Here is an 18935-nt window from a genome sequence, read left to right on the forward strand (position 1 = left end):
TAAAAATACTCGACTTAAGTAGTGCTAGCGCCGCCTGTTGGCTTAGTTCAGGCGCATTGCTAGTTGCATACCGTAACCTTAGGCCCACTCCAATGTCAAGTCTACCTAAATTTAAACCCAGCGTCAATTTGAACATTTATTATATACAGTTACAATAATACTGGACACATTACGACTTGGCTAAAATCTGCGCTCTCAGCTCGATGCACATCTCCTGCTCCTCGATGATCTGGCGGACCAAGTTGATCTTCTTGATTTGCAAAATTTGGTTCTCCTTGAGGAACAGGTCCATGACTTCGTCCAGGTCCTCGTTGGGCACCATCGCCACGGGCGGCACCTCCCCCGTGATCTGCGAGCGCAGCACGGCGATCTGGCCGCGCTCCGCCTGGATGTCCTTCAGGAGCGAGTCTCTGAGCAGCAGCAGCCCCTCGTTCTTGAACTTCAGCAGCGCGACGCTGCCGTCCAGCTCCGACTCCTCCTCGCTGGCCGCCTCCTCGGGCTGCGCCTCGGGCTCGGGGGCTTCCACCTTCTCGACCGCTTCCTTGTCGCGGTTCGCCGTTTTCAGCTTGCGCTTCAGCTGCGTGATGATCCTCTGCACCTCCCAGAGGAGCTCCTCGCGCTGCTTCGAGATGCAGCAGACGTTCATCTCCTTGTGGATCTGGGTGAGGAGCGACTCCTGCTTCTTGAGCTCCGTCTCGATCTCGGGGGGCTCCTCGGGGAGCTTGGCCCCGGACTCGAGAGGGGGCACGTAGCGCGCGATTGTGATTGTGGGGAAGAGCGCGAGGCAGTGGTGGAGCAGGGCGTGGAGGAGGCGCGAGGAGCAGTGGAAGGTGTGGTTGAGGGCTGTGGAAATGGCTTGTTTGTTCATTTTGTTGCATTTTTCCTGCGAAACGCGCTATACTATGGGGGCTGGGGTGTTAAGGCACTCACATTCAGAGAAACGTTGTGTAAATGGGTGATGAGCCAGCCGAGGAGCGTTTTGTTGTGGGGAGGTAAAAGGTCCACTAAAATTTTTAAGTGTTTTTCGCGAGTGTTGAGATTAAGGATGGCTCCGGCTTCCTCGAAACGTATTAAAAGGTCGTTTGTAAAAAGTGGTTCTGGTAAATCTCTGCAAAGAGTTTTTGCCCATCATGTTACACCTAAGAAAAGGTTACCTTAAATAGGTTTTTACTAAACTTGTGACGGTTGGAGGGTCGTAGTCATTTAAATTGATATTGCCCCTCTGATTGTACATTTTACGTATTTGGAGAACTTTTGATTTTGTTCCGCTGATTTTGTATATGCCTTCGAACGACATACCTACGGTTTCTACATAGTCTATACATTCCCGAATGGGTAAAGGAATGTCTACACCGTCATGGCACCGGCTCCTCTCAACAGCCACGTCTAAACTAGCCCCGAAAATCGGTAAAATATCTGGAACGAACAATTCATTCCAATTTTATTGTCATTATGTAAGAGTTCTCACCGCCGATGTCAGCGGTCTCGTCAATTGACTGTTTGAGTTTCTTCGTTTTCTCACTCTTGACTTTCTCCTTGTCCTGCTTCTTGTCATTCTTCTTATCCCGGTCTTTCTTCTTGTCGAGATCTTTCTCTTTTTCGCGGGATTTGTCCCGTTTTTCTTTGGCTTTGGTGGAGAATTTGAACGGTTTGGCTTTTTTTGTTTTCGACGGGCTTCTGAAACATCCCAGTGAGGGTTTGAGTGATTGCAGGTGTGATTACCTCGACTTGAAATTTTCATCAGCTGAACTTTCGCCTTCTAAAGCGGCATAACCTTTGTCTTTATCCTTCTTCTCTTTGCGTTTTCCGATGAGAATGTCCTTTTTCAAGACTTTCTCATTTTCGTCACTATCTAGAAACGAGTTTTAATCGGGAATTAGTGGTTCACTTAATTTATTATTACAGTCGCTGTCGTTATTGCACTGCTTATTTAATTCGGATGCGTACAAGCCTGGGAAATCCTTCATTACGTCGGGGCTATCAAAATCCATATTGACACGGTTGGGTTTGAACTTTTAATAAATAATTATGACACTATTTTCCCAAGGGAATTTGTTGCTAAGCATGTTAAGCTGGGATAAAACAGAAACAACACAAATCAAGTCATCTGAGTGGTGTAATATGACAGGTGCTTGCCCTGCCATCTCTTGAAGGAACTGGTGTTGAGGGCCGCCTTAACCGGGAGATTCGAAATAAAAGACGAGCTAGTTTTGTAATTTTTTTTAATTTTTTTTACGTGTTACAGGAAGACAAATCTTTGACCACACTTCCACAACACACTTTACAAACTAACTTAACTATGTAATAAATTGCAAGGAGTTGAGCAAAAAAAACGTTTAATTATCACAAGATTTATGTGTTTTTTCGTCTCGCCTGCAATCAATTGTCGATTGCACGTGGTTGGTTGCAGGCGAGACGGAAAAGCAGATTTTCAACTATCTTAAAATGATGAATTAGTACTCTAAATACAATATTACGAAAACACATACAAAAGAACTCCTTGCCTGTCCTATGATTTACATTTTCATAAACATACCAAAGGGAAGGTCATTATAAAAATATATCAAGAGTAGTTGACACCTAAAACTGTTAACAATATAAAACAAATGGGATTTAGTCGTATTAATAAAAACAGAGTTTCAAGTAACAACACCTTTGTCTAGTCTTGCCCCTAAACCAGTTGTCAAGGGGTCCTAACACAACTTATAAATATCCTCAAGCTAGATCAAACGAGAGGAGTGAAAGAAAATCCGGCAACGTAACAAAGTAAAAAGTAGTCCCTACTACGGGAGAAGTGAATGAAAATCCGGCAACGTAACAAAGTAAAAAGTAGTCCCTACTACGGGCGGAGTGAAAGAAAATCCGGCAACGTAACAAAGTAAAAAGTAGTCCCTACTACGGGAGGAGTGAAAGAAAATCCGGCAATGTAACAACGTAAAGAGTAGTCCCTACTTTAGATCGAGGCTACGCGCAAAAAAAAAACAATAATATAATAACAAAAGAAACGGTGGTTGTGTCATTAAATGGTATTAGAACAACGAGTTGGCGAGTGGCGTTTATCTATAGTCTTGAAACAACATTACAACTAAATTTTTTTGGGGAAATGCATACCTTAAGTAAATAAGTAAAATTTACCATCGTATGATTGCCATTTTCAATGAAAAGTGCAAACATTCTTAGCTCAACTAAACGTACATTGATTGTATTGTTTTCTAATGAACCAACCTTAAGAAATCTCAGCTAAGCAGTTATACGTGTAGCCCAGCTACATAATGCTTAATATATTGGTACACACTAAAGCGAAAACGAAACAGCCTATTTTTTAGATTTTATATATGAAAGTATTGTGGAGTGAGCCCATATGTATGTACAAAGTATAGCGCAGTCATTACAATACAACTGATTAATGTAACCATCAAACTCACACAAAACTTTATGACTAAATCATTCACGTTATATAATAATAGAACCGATACGGTCTCCACTGACATTTAAAAAATATTGCGTTGCATAGCTTCATCTTGTAATTACTAGAAAAATATGAAACTGTCAGTTATTTTAAGGCAATGGCACTTGCGCAAATCTACTTACACTTTTATACATCAGTTATTCATTTTTATACAAACATCAGTGCTTGATAGTTTTATAATAATTATAACTATAATTTAAAACATTATAACCTACACTTAAAATTTACAAAAGAAAAGACCGAGCAACGTACGAAAAATTACCTTGATCACTTAACTAGAACACTTGTTGGAACTTAAGCAGCGTTTGTGGAATTTTCAAATTTGCCTGTAACAAAGTTCAATTCAGGCCAAAAGTCACTCAAACCCACCCAACCTACCATCTGGCTCTTTCTGTCGCCAAGATTCACCGGTATTTCGGTTACTTTTGGTACGGCCAGATCCAAAAGACTGAGTACGAGCCCGTCCCGCGTATCTAAAACCTGTGCCAGCTGGAGCACTAGTTCCAGGCTGAGCGTGAGCAAAATCAAGCCTAGAATAAAATATACATCATATCACTCCCCACGCGCGCCCGCAACAAATACTGTTGCCCCTGGAACTCTTATAACTCCATGCACCCCAACAGTTCATATAAATAAAACGTCAAATAACAGGGAAAGTTCAAGGTTTAGCAAGAATTCCCGATTCAAATCACTTTATTTTACTGTGTCGCTTTGTTACTAGTAAATAAAAAAGAATAAAGTTTAAGAAAATTTAATGAAAAAAAAAAACAATGTTCCAATACAATATTACATACAACTATGAATTAAAAAATTAATTAAGTTTTAAAACGATCTGAAAACTGAGAATGTACACACATTTGGCGATTCTCCCATTTGATTCGTTACAGTAGTGCACCAATGAAACCTAACACCAAACTAACAGCCTAGTTCCCCTAACAACAAACAAAAAACTAAAAAATCACTCAACTAAAATAAATGCATTTCCGGAGAGCCCCTATAATCAATCAACTTTGGCTGAGGTGCTCTTCTTAAATAATAAATTAATAACAGCGCATTTATTCATAAGACAAGAGGATAAATAAGGCTTATAATCTTCGTAACGGACCGCAGACTAAACAATCTATACATTGAATGGCGAGTTAAACAGAATCGCGTCGTTCTGAACTTGACTGATTAAAAAACAACAATTTTTGGCACAACGTTGCCTCAAAAAATCAAACGATGTTAACTCAGGCTGCACTATTCATTCTATTGGCAGCGTTCTATCAATATTATTATAAGCAAATCCTTGGCAAAACCTTTCCCTATTATTAACAATATGTATCAGCATATAATATAGGATATCCCGGCGCCATTTCAGCCTGCATAGATCACTGGTGAGGTAAGTAAGCAACAATCTAATCTGGCCGAAATTACACAACATGGCTGCCCGACTCTCGACACCCAAATCAGCTTACCTATGAGCGACGTTACTTCCAGAGGAGCGTCGCCCAATAGTGCTGTCATCACGTGATGTTCCCGGTTCAGCCGAATGTGTTTCGGAAAGACTACGATTTCGGTTTTTCTGACGATATTGAGGACGTCCGCTTTGAGTATCGTTGATCGGCTGAAACAACCACCAATGAAACCGCGTTCTACTCACCTTGACTAGTTACCTCAACGACTCTGAAGTCCTCAATGCTCTTAAATTTCGATAAATACTGTTTTAGTACCGCATTCACTTGCAAGTCGCTGCTATGCTTGTAATACTTCAAGAAAGCCCAAAATTTCTCCAAGCCGTACAATTGCCCGTTCTCGTAATCTCTGATCGTCTCCTCTTGGAAATCCTCGTAGAGATGCGGCCGGAACTTAACTTCGAGACCGTACGAATAAAATCTAAACAGACACTCAAGTCCGTAGCGATAACCCTTTTCCGCGTCTTCGAGTGCAATTGTCTTGAATTCGTTGTACATCGTGCGATTGAAATTCTCGCGCAAGAAGAATGACCAGAATCGGAATAGCGTATTCATTTCATTGCTTTGACCAATACCGTAACGTTTACGTTCTGGAAAAACCACCGAAAATCACGAAACGCTTCACTTAGCAAAAAAACGTACCTTTTAAGCACTTTGCCCTGAACTTCGAATAAGCCTGTTGCGTAAAGTTGTTCTCCTTCAGGAGAGCATGCGAGGGGTGCTGGAAAGCGGGCAACGCCTGCGGCACGCTTCCACAGCTCGTTCCCAGGTGATTTTCGCTCGGGCTTGTCCCGTAACTGCTGCTAGCAGAGCTCGTACGAACGCGATGCTCCCGCACGTCCATGATCCAGCCGACGTGTTGCTCAACAGGTGGATTGCTCGAATGTTTCGTCTTGCGTTTCCTAGGCGTGTGAGGATCAGGAACTTCGTCTTTAACCACAGCATAAAACCTTGGCACGTTTCTATGACCGGGAGTCTTCGGACTCTTATTTTTACTACCGGAAGGTTTACTAACGTCGACCTGTTAAAAACGTTACAACCACGAACGAACGACACCCAACTAACTTACAACAGGGGGAGGTGGCGGCGGTACTTCAGGATTCTGTTTCTTGGGCGCCGGGGGCGCCATCTTTTTGAAATCTTCCTGACTGATCACATTAACGGTTTTGTAACTACCGAACGAGGAAAAGTCCTAACAAAAGTGGTTTGTTTTTACGGGTTAATTGACACGATTGTGTGACTTACGTTACACCATAAGTCTTCTTCATAATAGTAGAGTCCATCGTTGATGGCCTGTTCTAACTCTTGTGTTATTTTGACACGTGTTGTTTTATCACCAGTGCGGTCGTAACCTTCGTGTTTGGGTGGACGTGACGGTGTTTGCGTTACGATAAGTAATTTGCTAACGTCGTGGTCGCTCAATTCGTCTGAGTCGTCTTCGGCGCTAGAATGAATTTTTTTATTGGAACTAAATTAATTGAGCAGTCGTCTTACCCTTCATTTGAGAAGGTGTTTTGCCGTCCGCTCAGCACGCAGTGATCGATTTCTTCGTCGAAGTAGAATTCCAGTTCTTCTCGTTCGTAGCTTTTCGTCTTGGTCTCCTTCTTGCCCTTGTTTTCCTTATTTTTTCGCTTAACTTCCCGCCAACTTTCCTCGTCCGTACTTAACCCGTTATTTTCCTTACTATCGGCGCTATTGACCGTATTATTCTCACTAGTGTTTTCCTTATTGTTATCGTTGTCTTCTGTGCTATTCATGTTGATGTTGGTTTTGTTATTGTTATGTTCGGGGATAAATTCAGGCACGTCCGGATTTAAATTTTCTATTCGTAAAGTCCGCGGCAGCGGCGGAGGAGGAACTAATTGAGATGCAACTTTTTTAATATCAGTGTTACCGTCTAATAGAGGCCATTTGGTAGGTTCGTGTTTCGGGCGAACTTTGAATCCCGAAGAAAATTCGATTTTGTCTGAACTACTAACGGCATCAATGATCAAAGGTAAATTATCAGTCAGTGCTTGAACACGGTGAAACGACGCGATCAGAGTTATGGGGAGGTAGCCTTGAGGGTCCATCTTTCGCCTCAAGAAGAAGTCACGTGAAAGGTTCTCCTCGCTGAAGTAATACTCTCTGAAATAAATATAGAATAAACAGTGACCGGCGTGAATCAACCACGACTTACATTTGATTCCTAATGTACTCCTTCAGCGTCGGTTTGTCTAAATTACCGTAACTGTTACTATTGAAGTAAAAAGTGCCCATGTATGGCACAAAGTTTTGCGTGGCAAACTTGAAGAAAAAAAAATTACCAAAATAATTTTGATGGGGAGTAGTGGAGTAGGGAAATACCTGGGCATATTCCGCGGGAAAATCTATATAATCTGGATCAGTGGGCATTCTATTGGTTGGTCTATTAAACGTTGTTCTTCGTCCTCCCCTATTACGGCCTCTACCTCTAGCGGCCACTGAGGCCGGTCTGGGATATCTCCCATTTACCTGAGGACCATCTCGCAGTTCCGCCCTCCAATCCCTATCTCCATCGCTAACGGTCGATTGCGCGTCCCGATCAGCCCGTCTCCTCGGCGACTGATCCTTCTTATGCGCTTTAGTCAAGTCGATCTCCAGCGGCACCCACTTGTGCTTGGTGGACTTCTTCTTGTCGTCGTGTTCCTCATGCGACGTCTGCTGCTGGACCTTCTCCTTGGACGCCGTCGACGACTGACCAGGGGTCGGCGTAGGCGCCGCTTTCTTGGACTAAAAATAAAAAATAACAATGTGCCCCTATTTCCGACCGCGGTTACCTCCGGCGCGACGTTATCACTCAGCGTTGGCCAATCACAAATATCCGAGAAGTTGCTGGCCTAAAAGCACGAAAAACAGAAAATGTGAGATGATAATTTTGCTCGAATTTCTTGCCAACAGTGCAAAATAATGTCATCATTTTACTGACTGACCCACATGTAAAATTAGAACCTCGGCTGCAATAAGTTCTAATCAATAACAAAGCAAACACATCGTATCGCAATTTTTTAATTTAGTTCGACGCTCGCGTCAAAAAACGACAAAATCATGTTTACTGCGATTTTACTACAGGAAGGTCAAGTTTCACGAATTCTCACTCCTATTGGTTACATATGTAAATTGATCTAACTGTTAAATGCGTGATCAACTTGAATGAAACTTATTTTATTTGGTTTTGGGGAAATGTGACAGCACGCATGCTTGAATTAACTTAACCCTTCACACACGATTTCTATTTTAAGTTGCTTAAGAAATGACTTGATAACGTAAAGATCAACGAGATTATTGGGGGAAAAATTGTAACATATTTAATCAGTGGCATATAGAACTTTCAAGGTCGTTTGAACCAAAATACAAATACACGACATTTAATGACGGTCACATATCTGTTCTTGCGAATGATAATGCTACGATTAAGTGTGATATTAAAAGATTTATGCGAATAAAGTGATGTAATACCATTTTTTAATTAACATATTTACATACCAACTTTCCACGCGAATTCATTGAAAATTTTTGGGCGAAAAAATCGTTTGAAAATATTTTTGGACGTTTCGGTGCGCTGCAGCTGCATAACTAAAAACAATAGCAGTAGAATTCACGTGGCCGTATTTTATCTTCAACCTACAAGTGTGGAATTGCAGAAATTCGTAAAATTTGACGTATACAGTTCACCATAAAACTACACTTAGTCGACTCATTAAAATTATCAGGAGACCATAGAAAAAAATATAACCGTTGTGCGTTATGTATGTATTAAATATTTACGATTAGAGAGTTTTCAGGCTCGTGGAAACAACGAAAAATTTGAAAAAAAAATTGATTTAGTTTTCTCAATTAAGTGAATACCTTTTACAGTCAAGGTTAACATGATCCTGTAGTGGGTAACAACGCCTGTCTACTTTTAATAATGTCATTTAAAAGACTTCCGGTTCGAATCTAGCAAACCTGCGACCCAAATCTTTTGAATATGTGCCAATAAAAATACGCCCTGTTCGAATATTTTAATTGCATAATAGAATATAAAATATTTGATTTTTGACGTCGAGAAGCGCCGACCTGAACAGTGTCACGGTTTGGTGACTGCTATTACATCTCATCCTCAGTTCCTTCACTTAATTGATGAAATATTTTCGGGTCAGTTTACAACAATTTCACTTAATTAGAAACAGTGCCCTTTGCGATCGATACAAATCGAATCACACTACTGGTTTAAAACCTGTCCTAGACATTATTTAACAAGTGGAATTTGCGAAAAAAACATTAAATTAATTATAATAAAAAATTCACGATGTGGTATTTCGAAACTCGGAATAAAAGTGAAATTATAGTATTTTGTGATATAGGAATTTCGTAATGTTTTTAAATGTGATGTGACCCAATTTTCGAATTTCTTCGGCATTTGAGGTGTTTGACAATCGCTGGTTTCATAGCGAATTTTGCTTGCAATAAATTAAACAAAAAAAAAAACCATTGAATGGGTTAAACGGAATTTCCACTTCCGGTTTGGTGCATTTTTGCGTCGTAATAGTATGATTTATCAAGCTCGTGATCATGAATTTAAAAATAATATAACAAATATTAAAACTGTAACTAGGAGAAAAAAACACTTGCGAAATGAACACAATGGTCAATTTTAATTAATTCCACCTTTGATAAGTGATGATTGTGGCGAACTTATCAAAGTGTTGGTGTGTATTAATAATTAAAATCGGCAATTCTACTCAGTCAAATTGAAGTCTGCGATTGTGTTGTGAATTTTTGGGGTTGTGACTGACCTTTTTGTTGAACTTGCGCCTGTCTTTGGGAGCTTTAACCACAGCCGCTGCTTGATTCTTCTGGACAGTTTCCTGTTTTTGCGGTTGCAGGACCCTCTTATCACTCAAGGGCTCCTTAGCTGCTGCAACAGGCGCTGCATTTTTGATTTGCCACGCGTTCACTTTGGGTATCGGTGCTGCAACAAACACTTTTTTAGTTTCGGCCGTTTCTTCCTTCGTCTGCGTGCTGCTGCTCGAGGGTTCCTTCGGGGGCTGCTGGGTTTCCGGTTTGGTTTTGGTGTGCTTGGCTGGTTTCTTGAACTTATCGTGATTGTCCTTTTTATCAACGTTACCGTTCACTAAATGTTTATGTTTGTCTTTTTTTAACTGATCATGCTTTCGGTCCTTGCGACTGTGTGTTGGAACCGGGGTAAAGTTATCACTATCGTCTTTCGGGTCCTGGGGCTCCGGGGACGAGACCTTCTCCGGTTTGGTGGCCGCACTGTGCTCAGTCTGCCTTTCCGCGATGTTTTCCTTGTTGCTGTTGTGGTTCTGCTTGAAGTTCAAAACAGCATGTGCATAAGAAGCTCCAGGGTTATCTGAAGACGTAGCCTTATTGTCAGCGTCCTTGGAGGCAGTATTTGGTGTTGCTACACAATGTGCTTCCATCTTCAATTTAATCTTCGACGGTTAAATGCAAATCTTCAAGGTTTAATGATATTTTACGTTCAAACGAACAATATGGAGTGTAACCATGTTGGTTTATGAAAGCATGGCAACCACACTTTGATAATATGTACCGTCACACGACAACATTTACAACTATTGTTCAAACCACGTTATGTAACACGTAGTTAATGTTCACGAACAACTTTTAACTAACTACACCTAAACGAATAGAAAAGTTCTTTCTTTCACTCATTCATACGATAATCACGCTTTGCGGCCGACACTTCTAATTTAGACCTTTTAGGGATATTTCACTTTCTTTGAAGGTTATCAATGAAGTTTCTCCGCGCGCTAAACTCAAATTATACTCACACGAGACCCACAAAAAACCCAACAAACAACGCAACTAACGCAAAACAACAAATACAACAACCCAGAACACGATTGTTGTACAAATATTACACCAAAAAATAATGCAATGGAATTAAATCCTACACTCTCCAATCAAAAAATCCCTAACCACTAGTAACCACTGACATTTTTATGCTTCCGTAAAACAAAAACAACTCGACTAAATTTAGTCCAAAATTATAAATAAACTAGAAACACTAACGTGAGATACTATTCTCACCCGTAGAGTTTTAAAAACAATTTTTATGATTTATAGGCCTATAATTCGAATTTTGCAACCCACACACTGAACGAAAAGAACAATTTGACGCACCGCCATCTACCAGACAAATTGGCGTGCAAACCACGCACTCTGTTTTATCAACCATTCAAATATTAAATTGTTAAAAAAATACTGGTTTTTTTGCCAAAATCAAAACTAAAAATCAACGGTTTAAATTTCTTACCAAGGTTAGTAAATAAATGCGAGAGCACGATGAATCATTTAATTATCATAGTATATTTAGCAAATTTTTACATCAGAAAAATACGACCTTTGTGTTATCAATTACCATTGTTATAAGTAGTTAAATGCGTGAGAACATGAAATTCAACCACTTATAAATAGCTACTTCATCTCAAACAAAATTGTTTATGTTGTGATAAAGTTGAGGTGTCGTAGCTACCACAGTCTAAGGAATCATCAAACGACTATTTACATTGTGACAATTATTATTATCTACATCCTAGAAATTCTCCGAACATTTGAAATTTTTACATGAGGAAGGCACAATTTAAACCGTGTAAAAGTAATAGAAAGACTTGGGAAAAGATTGGTACGTTGTAGGAAGCCTGAATGTGGGACGACCCATCGGTGGCATTGCAACACTGTGTGGCAATTTGCAGCACTTTCGGGTAGTAATTATTCCAAAATTCGAACGCTTTGTAATTCAACACTTTGTTATCGCTCATGTTAAACGAGCCGTCGAGAATCATCAGCTGCGGGTTGTCCTGTGTGAACGGCAGCCACCGTATGGCGTACAGACTCCCATTTGTGGGGTCTGAGCTTTTGGCGAAGCTCGTCCAAAAGGTCATTATGATCTCGGAGACGCGTTTATCCCTCAATTCCCACTTGATGTTCCCGTCGAACTCCTGCCAATAGGGCACCCCCCAGACGTAAATCAAGTCATACAAGTGCGGGACTGACACCCACGCCGGTATACTACTGACTGCCTTTTCGGTGACTGGTTTCAAGTCACACCGATAGACAAAAGTCGGTTGCTCCCGACTGACGTACGTCGCATGCAGGAAAGTCGAAGCGCCGTGACTTCGCTCCGTGGTGAAGTCACCCACGATTTTTCGCAAAGAATCCACGTCTTTGACGCTGTTGGTTGCATCAGGGCCGTAGAAAAACATGACTGAGTCGGTCAAATGGTCGTTGTTGTTCGCACAAGAGTCCGTGTTGTTGTTAACAGGGATGTCACTACTGATAATTTCCGAAAGTAGCTCTTGGAGGTTCTCGTTTGTGATGTTACCGGTTTCAAACTCATCGATTATCGTGGTCACCGCTAAAATATCCTCGTTGTTGGTATAACCCGTCAGGAAGGGGACTTTATGGAACTCCCCCCTTTCGAAGTAATTCCTCGGGAGCTCGGGCAAGAACGTGGTCGTGTTGCTCAAACCGGCGTCCAGGAGCGGCCTCCAGTTGATATTGGAGGTTTGCTCAACCAGAGGCTTGCCATCAAGCTGCCTCAAGCACTCGATCAACCGACTGGTGGGCTTTCTGATACACCCGGAGAATTTCGCTAAATGATCCAACAAACTCTTGTCCTCTTGTGGGTACTTGATGACAGAAGGGTTCAAAAAATTCGCGCTCATGACGATCGCTTTGTGGAAATATTCGCGCGACTGGGTGTTGACCATATGTATCCCGACACTGACGCCCCCGGTCCCGTAACCCATCAAACTGATGTTGTCCTCGTTTCCGCCAAAAAGCTTGATGTTTTTCTTGACCCACATCATCGCCGCTTGCTGGTCCATCAGGCCGAAGTTGCCAGGGGCTTCCCCGTCCATGGTGGTGAAGAACCCCATGATGCCCAACCGCCAAGCGAACGTGACCAGGATCACGCGGTAGCGGTACACCAAGGTGTGGGGGTTCCACATGGAGGGCGAACCCGTCGTGTAGTTGCCCGGGTGGAACCACATTATGGTGGCGAAGCCGCTGGCAGGGGGCTTGCCTGAAAGCAAAATCCAGTTTTCTCAAATATGCGGAGGAAACGTAGCCTCATGTGAACACAACCAAATCTTTTTCGGTATTTTGTTTCACGATTATGTGGGAAACTGCGGTGAAGAGTTTAATGAAATTACAGCCTGAGATTCGCATTTTTTTAAATTTTAATCTAATCACGAAATGTGATGTGGATAATTAAAAATATAAGCGTACTCTTGTTTCGCAAGAAAAGGTGGTTTTGGCCACTTCTTGCAAATTTGCAAGGCAAACAATTCGGAATAAAGCAGCCGCCGCAATTAGAATCTTTCAATTTGTCGCCCATGTAATGAAATTCTCAGAATGTCAAGCGAGTCACGCCATTCCTCCTTTGTGGATTTAATTTTAAAGGAAAAATCGATCGGTTAAGCGACTTTAAAAAACCCAATTTCTCTTCGACTTGTCTCGTTTCTTTCTCCATCGTTTAAAGTGTGATGCAATTAGGAGCAATTTTTGACGTGTAGATGGTCAACTCTGAGATCAAGACAAATTCCCGGCACGCGATTTCTGCTTTAGAACTCAACTGCAAATTTGACTTTTTTGATGCGTGCCAAAGCCTTTAATGAGCCAAAGACACGCTATAAACCGGCATTTAGCATTACCCACGTCCGGTCCTGTTCGCCTATGTTTGGTTTATGTTCATGCGATTTGGACAACTCTAGTAAAGGAAATGGAAAGGAAGAGATTATTATCTTTTTGCGAAAACAACAAGACGTTGCTTTAAAATCGATCGAAGATCGGGGAATATTAATAGTAGACCAGGACCGGACTTACAATTCTCTATTACTAATCTAAATCAAATTATGCGACGGGATATGCTAAAACGACACGAAATATTCCAGCCACGAGTTCAAGGCTAAAGAAATGTATTTTGATATAAGAAATTGAAATTATATATGTACGATTATTTTTGCGATAACACCCATGCAACCTCCGGAAAAATTTGGCCAAGTCGGACTTAAACTTGACACAGTTTTTGCAGTTCCACAAATCTGGGGTTTTATTAAAATAAGAATAAGTTAACAGTGCACTGCAGTAGCTTTCTGAATGGAAATTAGTTATTGATTTAAGATAACATATACCAGCCACAATTTACGTCCTTATGACATGAAATGTTAAAAAAGCAAGAACAATCGCATTTTCGATTCTAAAAGCAGTGCTAGAAGTACCAAAGCCATTAAAAAATGCTCCCACCCGTGCGTGGTGTTACGTTATAGGTCATATTTTCCTTTAGGGTCCGATGATGAATTCGAAATTAATTCAGAGTTTATGGATTTTCCCTACCGAAAGGAACGAAAACGTTGAGGTATAGACAGTCCTCATCTGTCGTGAGATTGCTGTACGAAGGGTAGATGAGCTGAAGGAAGGGCTTAGACTCCTCTCGAATGTCACTCTCTGTTTGGAGACATGCAGGCATGTAATCAGTCAAATTGCGCACTCCTTCCCAGGAAACCAGGTTGGAGGTGTCCGGGGGCGCAAACCTGAGGTCGTCTATTGGGGGTTGTGCGTAGGGGATGCCGTAATATCCGATTATTTTCTGAGATCTGTATCTGGAGATTTCCTTCCCCATGATGCGCCCCTGCCCGGGGATATCAACGGTGGGTGGTTCCCTCGCAGCAAAACACGTCCAAAACGTAAACAAGCAAAATGAACAGAACCGAGTCATTTTTTCTTCACTGCACTTAACACTGTGTCTTTGAGAAAGCAAAGGGTAGACTGCACAACCCCACCGAGCGCTGATTTAACTCCGCGCGGAATATTGCGTGATGACGCTTTCCCCCAAGTTAATAGCGATCAATTCCGAAAATTTAGCTTTATGGGTCAAAATTTCACCAAGACGCTCGACCGCGGCTACGTTACTTCGAAATTTTTCCCGATTTTTGGAAAATAAACACCACAGAATTTGGTTGAAAAACAATTGAATAATTAAAATTATATTTTTTTTAATCTATCGGCATCTTACATCCTCAACAGGCATTTATTGTCTCAAAGACACCACAGCCATAAAGAATCAAATATTTTTATTGATGAAAATAAATTAATTTAAACAAACTTCACCAATTAGTCATGCGTGGTGAAAAATACTTCAGTTTATTACAATAGAAACTGGAGCAAGAAATAGCACCAATTAGTGTCTTATCAGCTAATTTTTGACAAAATTTGCCAAAACAGTTGCGTTTTTGGTCAGAAATTGTTCTGGTGATTTAGTATTTTCGAACTAAATTTTTCGGCCAAAATCAAATTTTTGGGTAATGTTTGTCAATATTTGCCAAAATAATTAAATCAAAAACGCAATAAATGTTCGGCTTTTATTAAAAAATAGTGTTTGATTAAATCATTTTCCTATTACGACGAGTCTTCTTGGAACACGTACGTAACCGTTGCCATTTCGTTAGATTAAATGTTTTCCATTGCTTCTTTATCAACTGAAGCGTAATGCAAGATATTAGTGTCATTTTTTATTCGATTATTGAGCGTACACCTGGAAGGAAGCAAAATGGGGGCAACGTATTCCAAGTATGATGAAGAGGCTGAAGAAGACTCTGAATTCATTCGCCTCCGTCTGTTGCTAGTTTTGCAGTAAGTAAAAAAAATGTGTAAACAAAAGTTTCTTAATTTTTTCCAGCGAGCAAGGCGCAGCTGAGCTTCTTAAGTTTGCGGTTAAAGATCGCACGCATTACGAAGTTTGCAAAAACGATGACGAATTGAGAAAAGCCTGCATCGTCGCTGCTTCGAAAAATAAGCAAGAAGTTGAGAACAATACGCCCCATTACGTGTTCCTTTTGGACGAGTTTACGGAAACTCAAAATGCCAATGAAGAGCAAAAACAAGTCGAAGAGGCTCGTTCTGAGCAAAATTCAAACGTCCGTCGACGTAAAAACCCAACTCAGAACGAAATCTAAGAAGGGCAATGAGAGATTAATATTTAAAATTGAGTTAAACAGTATCATTTAATAAAAACTTAAATTTAGTTTAGCTTTTTAATAAATTATTACCTACCACCGACAACGATATTCTCCGGAAATTTATACAGAGTGAGTCATTGTTGTATAATTTATACAACTTATTAAATTTAGGTACACGTTTTAAGAGAGTATGTAAAAAATTCGGTAATTTAAAAGAAAAAAAACTTTATTATTTGAATTACAAGTAAGATATTTTGTTATGACGTTATCGTTTGTAATATCATCGCACAACACAAAATAAACATGCGTTGGAAAAAGATAAATGCATCAAATAAAATTATTTCCAATTTTTAATATTTAATTCATGTCTAAAAATTTTTAGTTAACTAAGATTATTTAGTAAAGTCCCGAAAAACATTGATAATAAAAATCTTGGCCCTCATAAATCCGGTTAGAGAATTAAATTGAAAAAAGTGTAACAAAATAAATGCTTTCTCGAGCTAATTCGCCGACTTTTGAACTAAATGTATTTGCATTTTATGTGAATTATTGCAATTATATAGTTAGTAATGTTGATTTATTTAAAAAGTTTGTGTTAAAATATCTGCAAAAGACGGTCAGTACCTAGGGCCTTGGTGGCCTAGTGGTATAAGCGCCACTTACGACGGTGGAGGTCGGAGGTTCGAACCCCGGATCAGGTGTAAGAATTTTTCTATGAAAAAAAGTGTAGAAAAGGTAAGTGAAACAACACGTAAGCAAAATAAAAGATTGAGAGAACACATAGACTTATAAACGTAAAGCGGAGCATAAAACTGAAAGAAATAAGAAAATAATGTGGCAAAAATGTAAAAGTACGTAAAGGCACCAAATTGTAAACGTACTTTTTGTTTTGAGAAAAAAAGATATGATTGTAAAGATGAAATATAATTTCAAACTTTAGTTGACTTATACGGCCGGTATGTTTTGATGGAATCTAATGAAAAATTAGAGAATTAAATTAAAAAAAATGAAACAAAATAAATGCTTTCTCGAGCTAATTCGCCGACTTTTAAACTAAATGTATTTGCATTTTATGTGAATTATTGCAGTTATTTAGTTTGTAATGTTGATTTATTTAAAAAGTTTGTGTTAAAATATCTGCAAAAGACGGACAGTACCTAGGGCCTCGTGGCCTAGTGGTATAAGCGCCACTTACGACGGTGGAGGTCGGGGGTTCGAACCCCGGATCAGGTGTAAGAATTTTTCTATGAAAAAAAGTGTAGAAAAGGTAAGTGAAACAACACGTAAGCAAAATAAAAGATTGAGAGAACACATAGACTTATAAAGGTAAAGCGGAGCATAAAACTGAAAGAAATAAGAAAATAATGTGGCAAAAATGTAAAAGTACGTAAAGGCACCAAATTGTAAACGTACTTTTTGTTTTGAGAAAAAAAGATATGATTGTAAAGATGAAATATAATTTCAAACTTTAGTTGACTTATACGGCCGGTATGTTTTGATGGAATCTAATGAAAAATTAGAGAATTAAATTAAAAAAAATGAAACAAAATAAATGCTTTCTCGAGCTAATTCGCCGACTTTTAAACTAAATGTATTTGCATTTTATGTGAATTATTGCAGTTATTTAGTTTGTAATGTTGATTTATTTAAAAAGTTTGTGTTAAAATATCTGCAAAAGACGGACAGTACCTAGGGCCTCGTGGCCTAGTGGTATAAGCGCCACTTACGACGGTGGAGGTCGGGGGTTCGAACCCCGGATCAGGTGTAAGAATTTTTCTATGAAAAAAAGTGTAGAAAAGGTAAGTGAAACAACACGTAAGCAAAATAAGAGATTGAGACAACACATAGACGTATAAACGTAAAGCGGAGCATAAAACTGAGAGAAATAAGAAAATAATGTAGCAAAAATGTAAAAGTACGTAAAGGCACCAAATTGTAAACGTACTTTTTGTTTTGAGAGAAAAAGAGATGATCGTAATGATGAAATATAATTTCAAACTTTAGTTGACTTATACGCCCGGTATGTTTTAATGGAATCTGATGAAAAATTAGAGAATTAAATTGAAAAATGTGAAACAAAATAAATGCTTTCTCGAGCTAATTCGCCGACTTTTGAACTAAATGTATTTGCATTTTATGTGAATTATTGCAATTATATAGTTAGTAATGTTAATTTATTTAAAAAGTTTGTGTTAAAATATCTGCAAAAGACGGACAGTACCTAGGGCCTCGTGGCCTAGTGGTATAAGCGCCACTTACGACGGTGGAGGTCGGGGGTTCGAACCCCGGATCAGGTGTAAGAATTTTTCTATGAAAAAAAGTGTAGAAAAGGTAAGTGAAACAACACGTAAGCAAAATAAAAGATTGAGAGAACACATAGACTTATAAAGGTAAAGCGGAGCATAAAACTGAAAGAAATAAGAAAATAATGTGGCAAAAATGTAAAAGTACGTAAAGGCACCAAATTGTAAACGTACTTTTTGTTTTGAGAAAAAAAGATATGATTGTAAAGATGAAATATAATTTCAAACTTTAGTTGACTTATACGGCCGGTATGTTTTGATGGAATCTAATGAAAAATTAGAGAATTAAATTAAAAAAAATGAAACAAAATAAATGCTTTCTCGAGCTAATTCGCCGACTTTTAAACTAAATGTATTTGCATTTTATGTGAATTATTGCAGTTATTTAGTTTGTAATGTTGATTTATTTAAAAAGTTTGTGTTAAAATATCTGCAAAAGACGGACAGTACCTAGGGCCTCGTGGCCTAGTGGTATAAGCGCCACTTACGACGGTGGAGGTCGGGGGTTCGAACCCCGGATCAGGTGTAAGAATTTTTCTATGAAAAAAAGTGTAGAAAAGGTAAGTGAAACAACACGTAAGCAAAATAAGAGATTGAGACAACACATAGACGTATAAACGTAAAGCGGAGCATAAAACTGAGAGAAATAAGAAAATAATGTAGCAAAAATGTAAAAGTACGTAAAGGCACCAAATTGTAAACG

General features: G+C 39.5%; 4 protein-coding genes across 5 annotated transcripts; 1 reads left to right on the forward strand and 3 right to left on the reverse strand.

Annotated features, from left to right (window-relative positions):
- Positions 1 to 123: 123 nt before the first annotated feature.
- Positions 124 to 2133, reverse strand: Rlip (Ral interacting protein). 2 transcript variants are annotated; one of them, XM_008195182.3, is made up of 6 exons: positions 1904 to 2133; positions 1723 to 1852; positions 1469 to 1674; positions 1155 to 1416; positions 931 to 1108; positions 124 to 883 (listed from the first exon to the last, which is right to left on the reverse strand). In XM_008195182.3, exons 1-6 carry the CDS (start codon positions 1989 to 1991, stop codon positions 170 to 172), a joined length of 1578 nt encoding a protein of 525 aa, XP_008193404.1. In that variant the 5' UTR covers positions 1992 to 2133; the 3' UTR covers positions 124 to 169. The 2 variants fall into 2 exon arrangements, with proteins under 2 accessions (XP_008193404.1, XP_968749.2); XM_963656.4 differs by having other exon boundaries at positions 1469 to 1677.
- Positions 2134 to 2205: 72 nt separating this feature from the next.
- Positions 2206 to 10798, reverse strand: larp (La related protein). The gene is made up of 12 exons (XM_008195183.3): positions 9720 to 10798; positions 7722 to 7781; positions 7270 to 7674; positions 7103 to 7209; positions 6418 to 7050; positions 6169 to 6367; positions 5993 to 6115; positions 5566 to 5944; positions 5125 to 5513; positions 4927 to 5075; positions 3848 to 3999; positions 2206 to 3795 (listed from the first exon to the last, which is right to left on the reverse strand). Exons 1-12 carry the CDS (start codon positions 10365 to 10367, stop codon positions 3764 to 3766), a joined length of 3276 nt encoding a protein of 1091 aa, XP_008193405.1. The 5' UTR covers positions 10368 to 10798; the 3' UTR covers positions 2206 to 3763.
- Positions 10799 to 11254: 456 nt separating this feature from the next.
- LOC657334 (uncharacterized protein) lies at positions 11255 to 14779 on the reverse strand. Its single transcript, XM_963799.4, has 2 exons — positions 14308 to 14779; positions 11255 to 12994 (listed from the first exon to the last, which is right to left on the reverse strand). Exons 1-2 carry the CDS (start codon positions 14687 to 14689, stop codon positions 11532 to 11534), a joined length of 1845 nt encoding a protein of 614 aa, XP_968892.1. The 5' UTR covers positions 14690 to 14779; the 3' UTR covers positions 11255 to 11531.
- Positions 14780 to 14932: 153 nt separating this feature from the next.
- On the forward strand, positions 14933 to 15994 carry LOC107399011 (uncharacterized). The gene is made up of 2 exons (XM_015984662.2): positions 14933 to 15603; positions 15650 to 15994. Exons 1-2 carry the CDS (start codon positions 15521 to 15523, stop codon positions 15924 to 15926), a joined length of 360 nt encoding a protein of 119 aa, XP_015840148.1. The 5' UTR covers positions 14933 to 15520; the 3' UTR covers positions 15927 to 15994.
- The last annotated feature ends 2941 nt before the right edge of the window (positions 15995 to 18935 follow it).

This window comes from Tribolium castaneum, chromosome 10, assembly GCF_031307605.1.
Source record: "Tribolium castaneum strain GA2 chromosome 10, icTriCast1.1, whole genome shotgun sequence".
NCBI lineage: Eukaryota > Metazoa > Arthropoda > Insecta > Coleoptera > Tenebrionidae > Tribolium > Tribolium castaneum.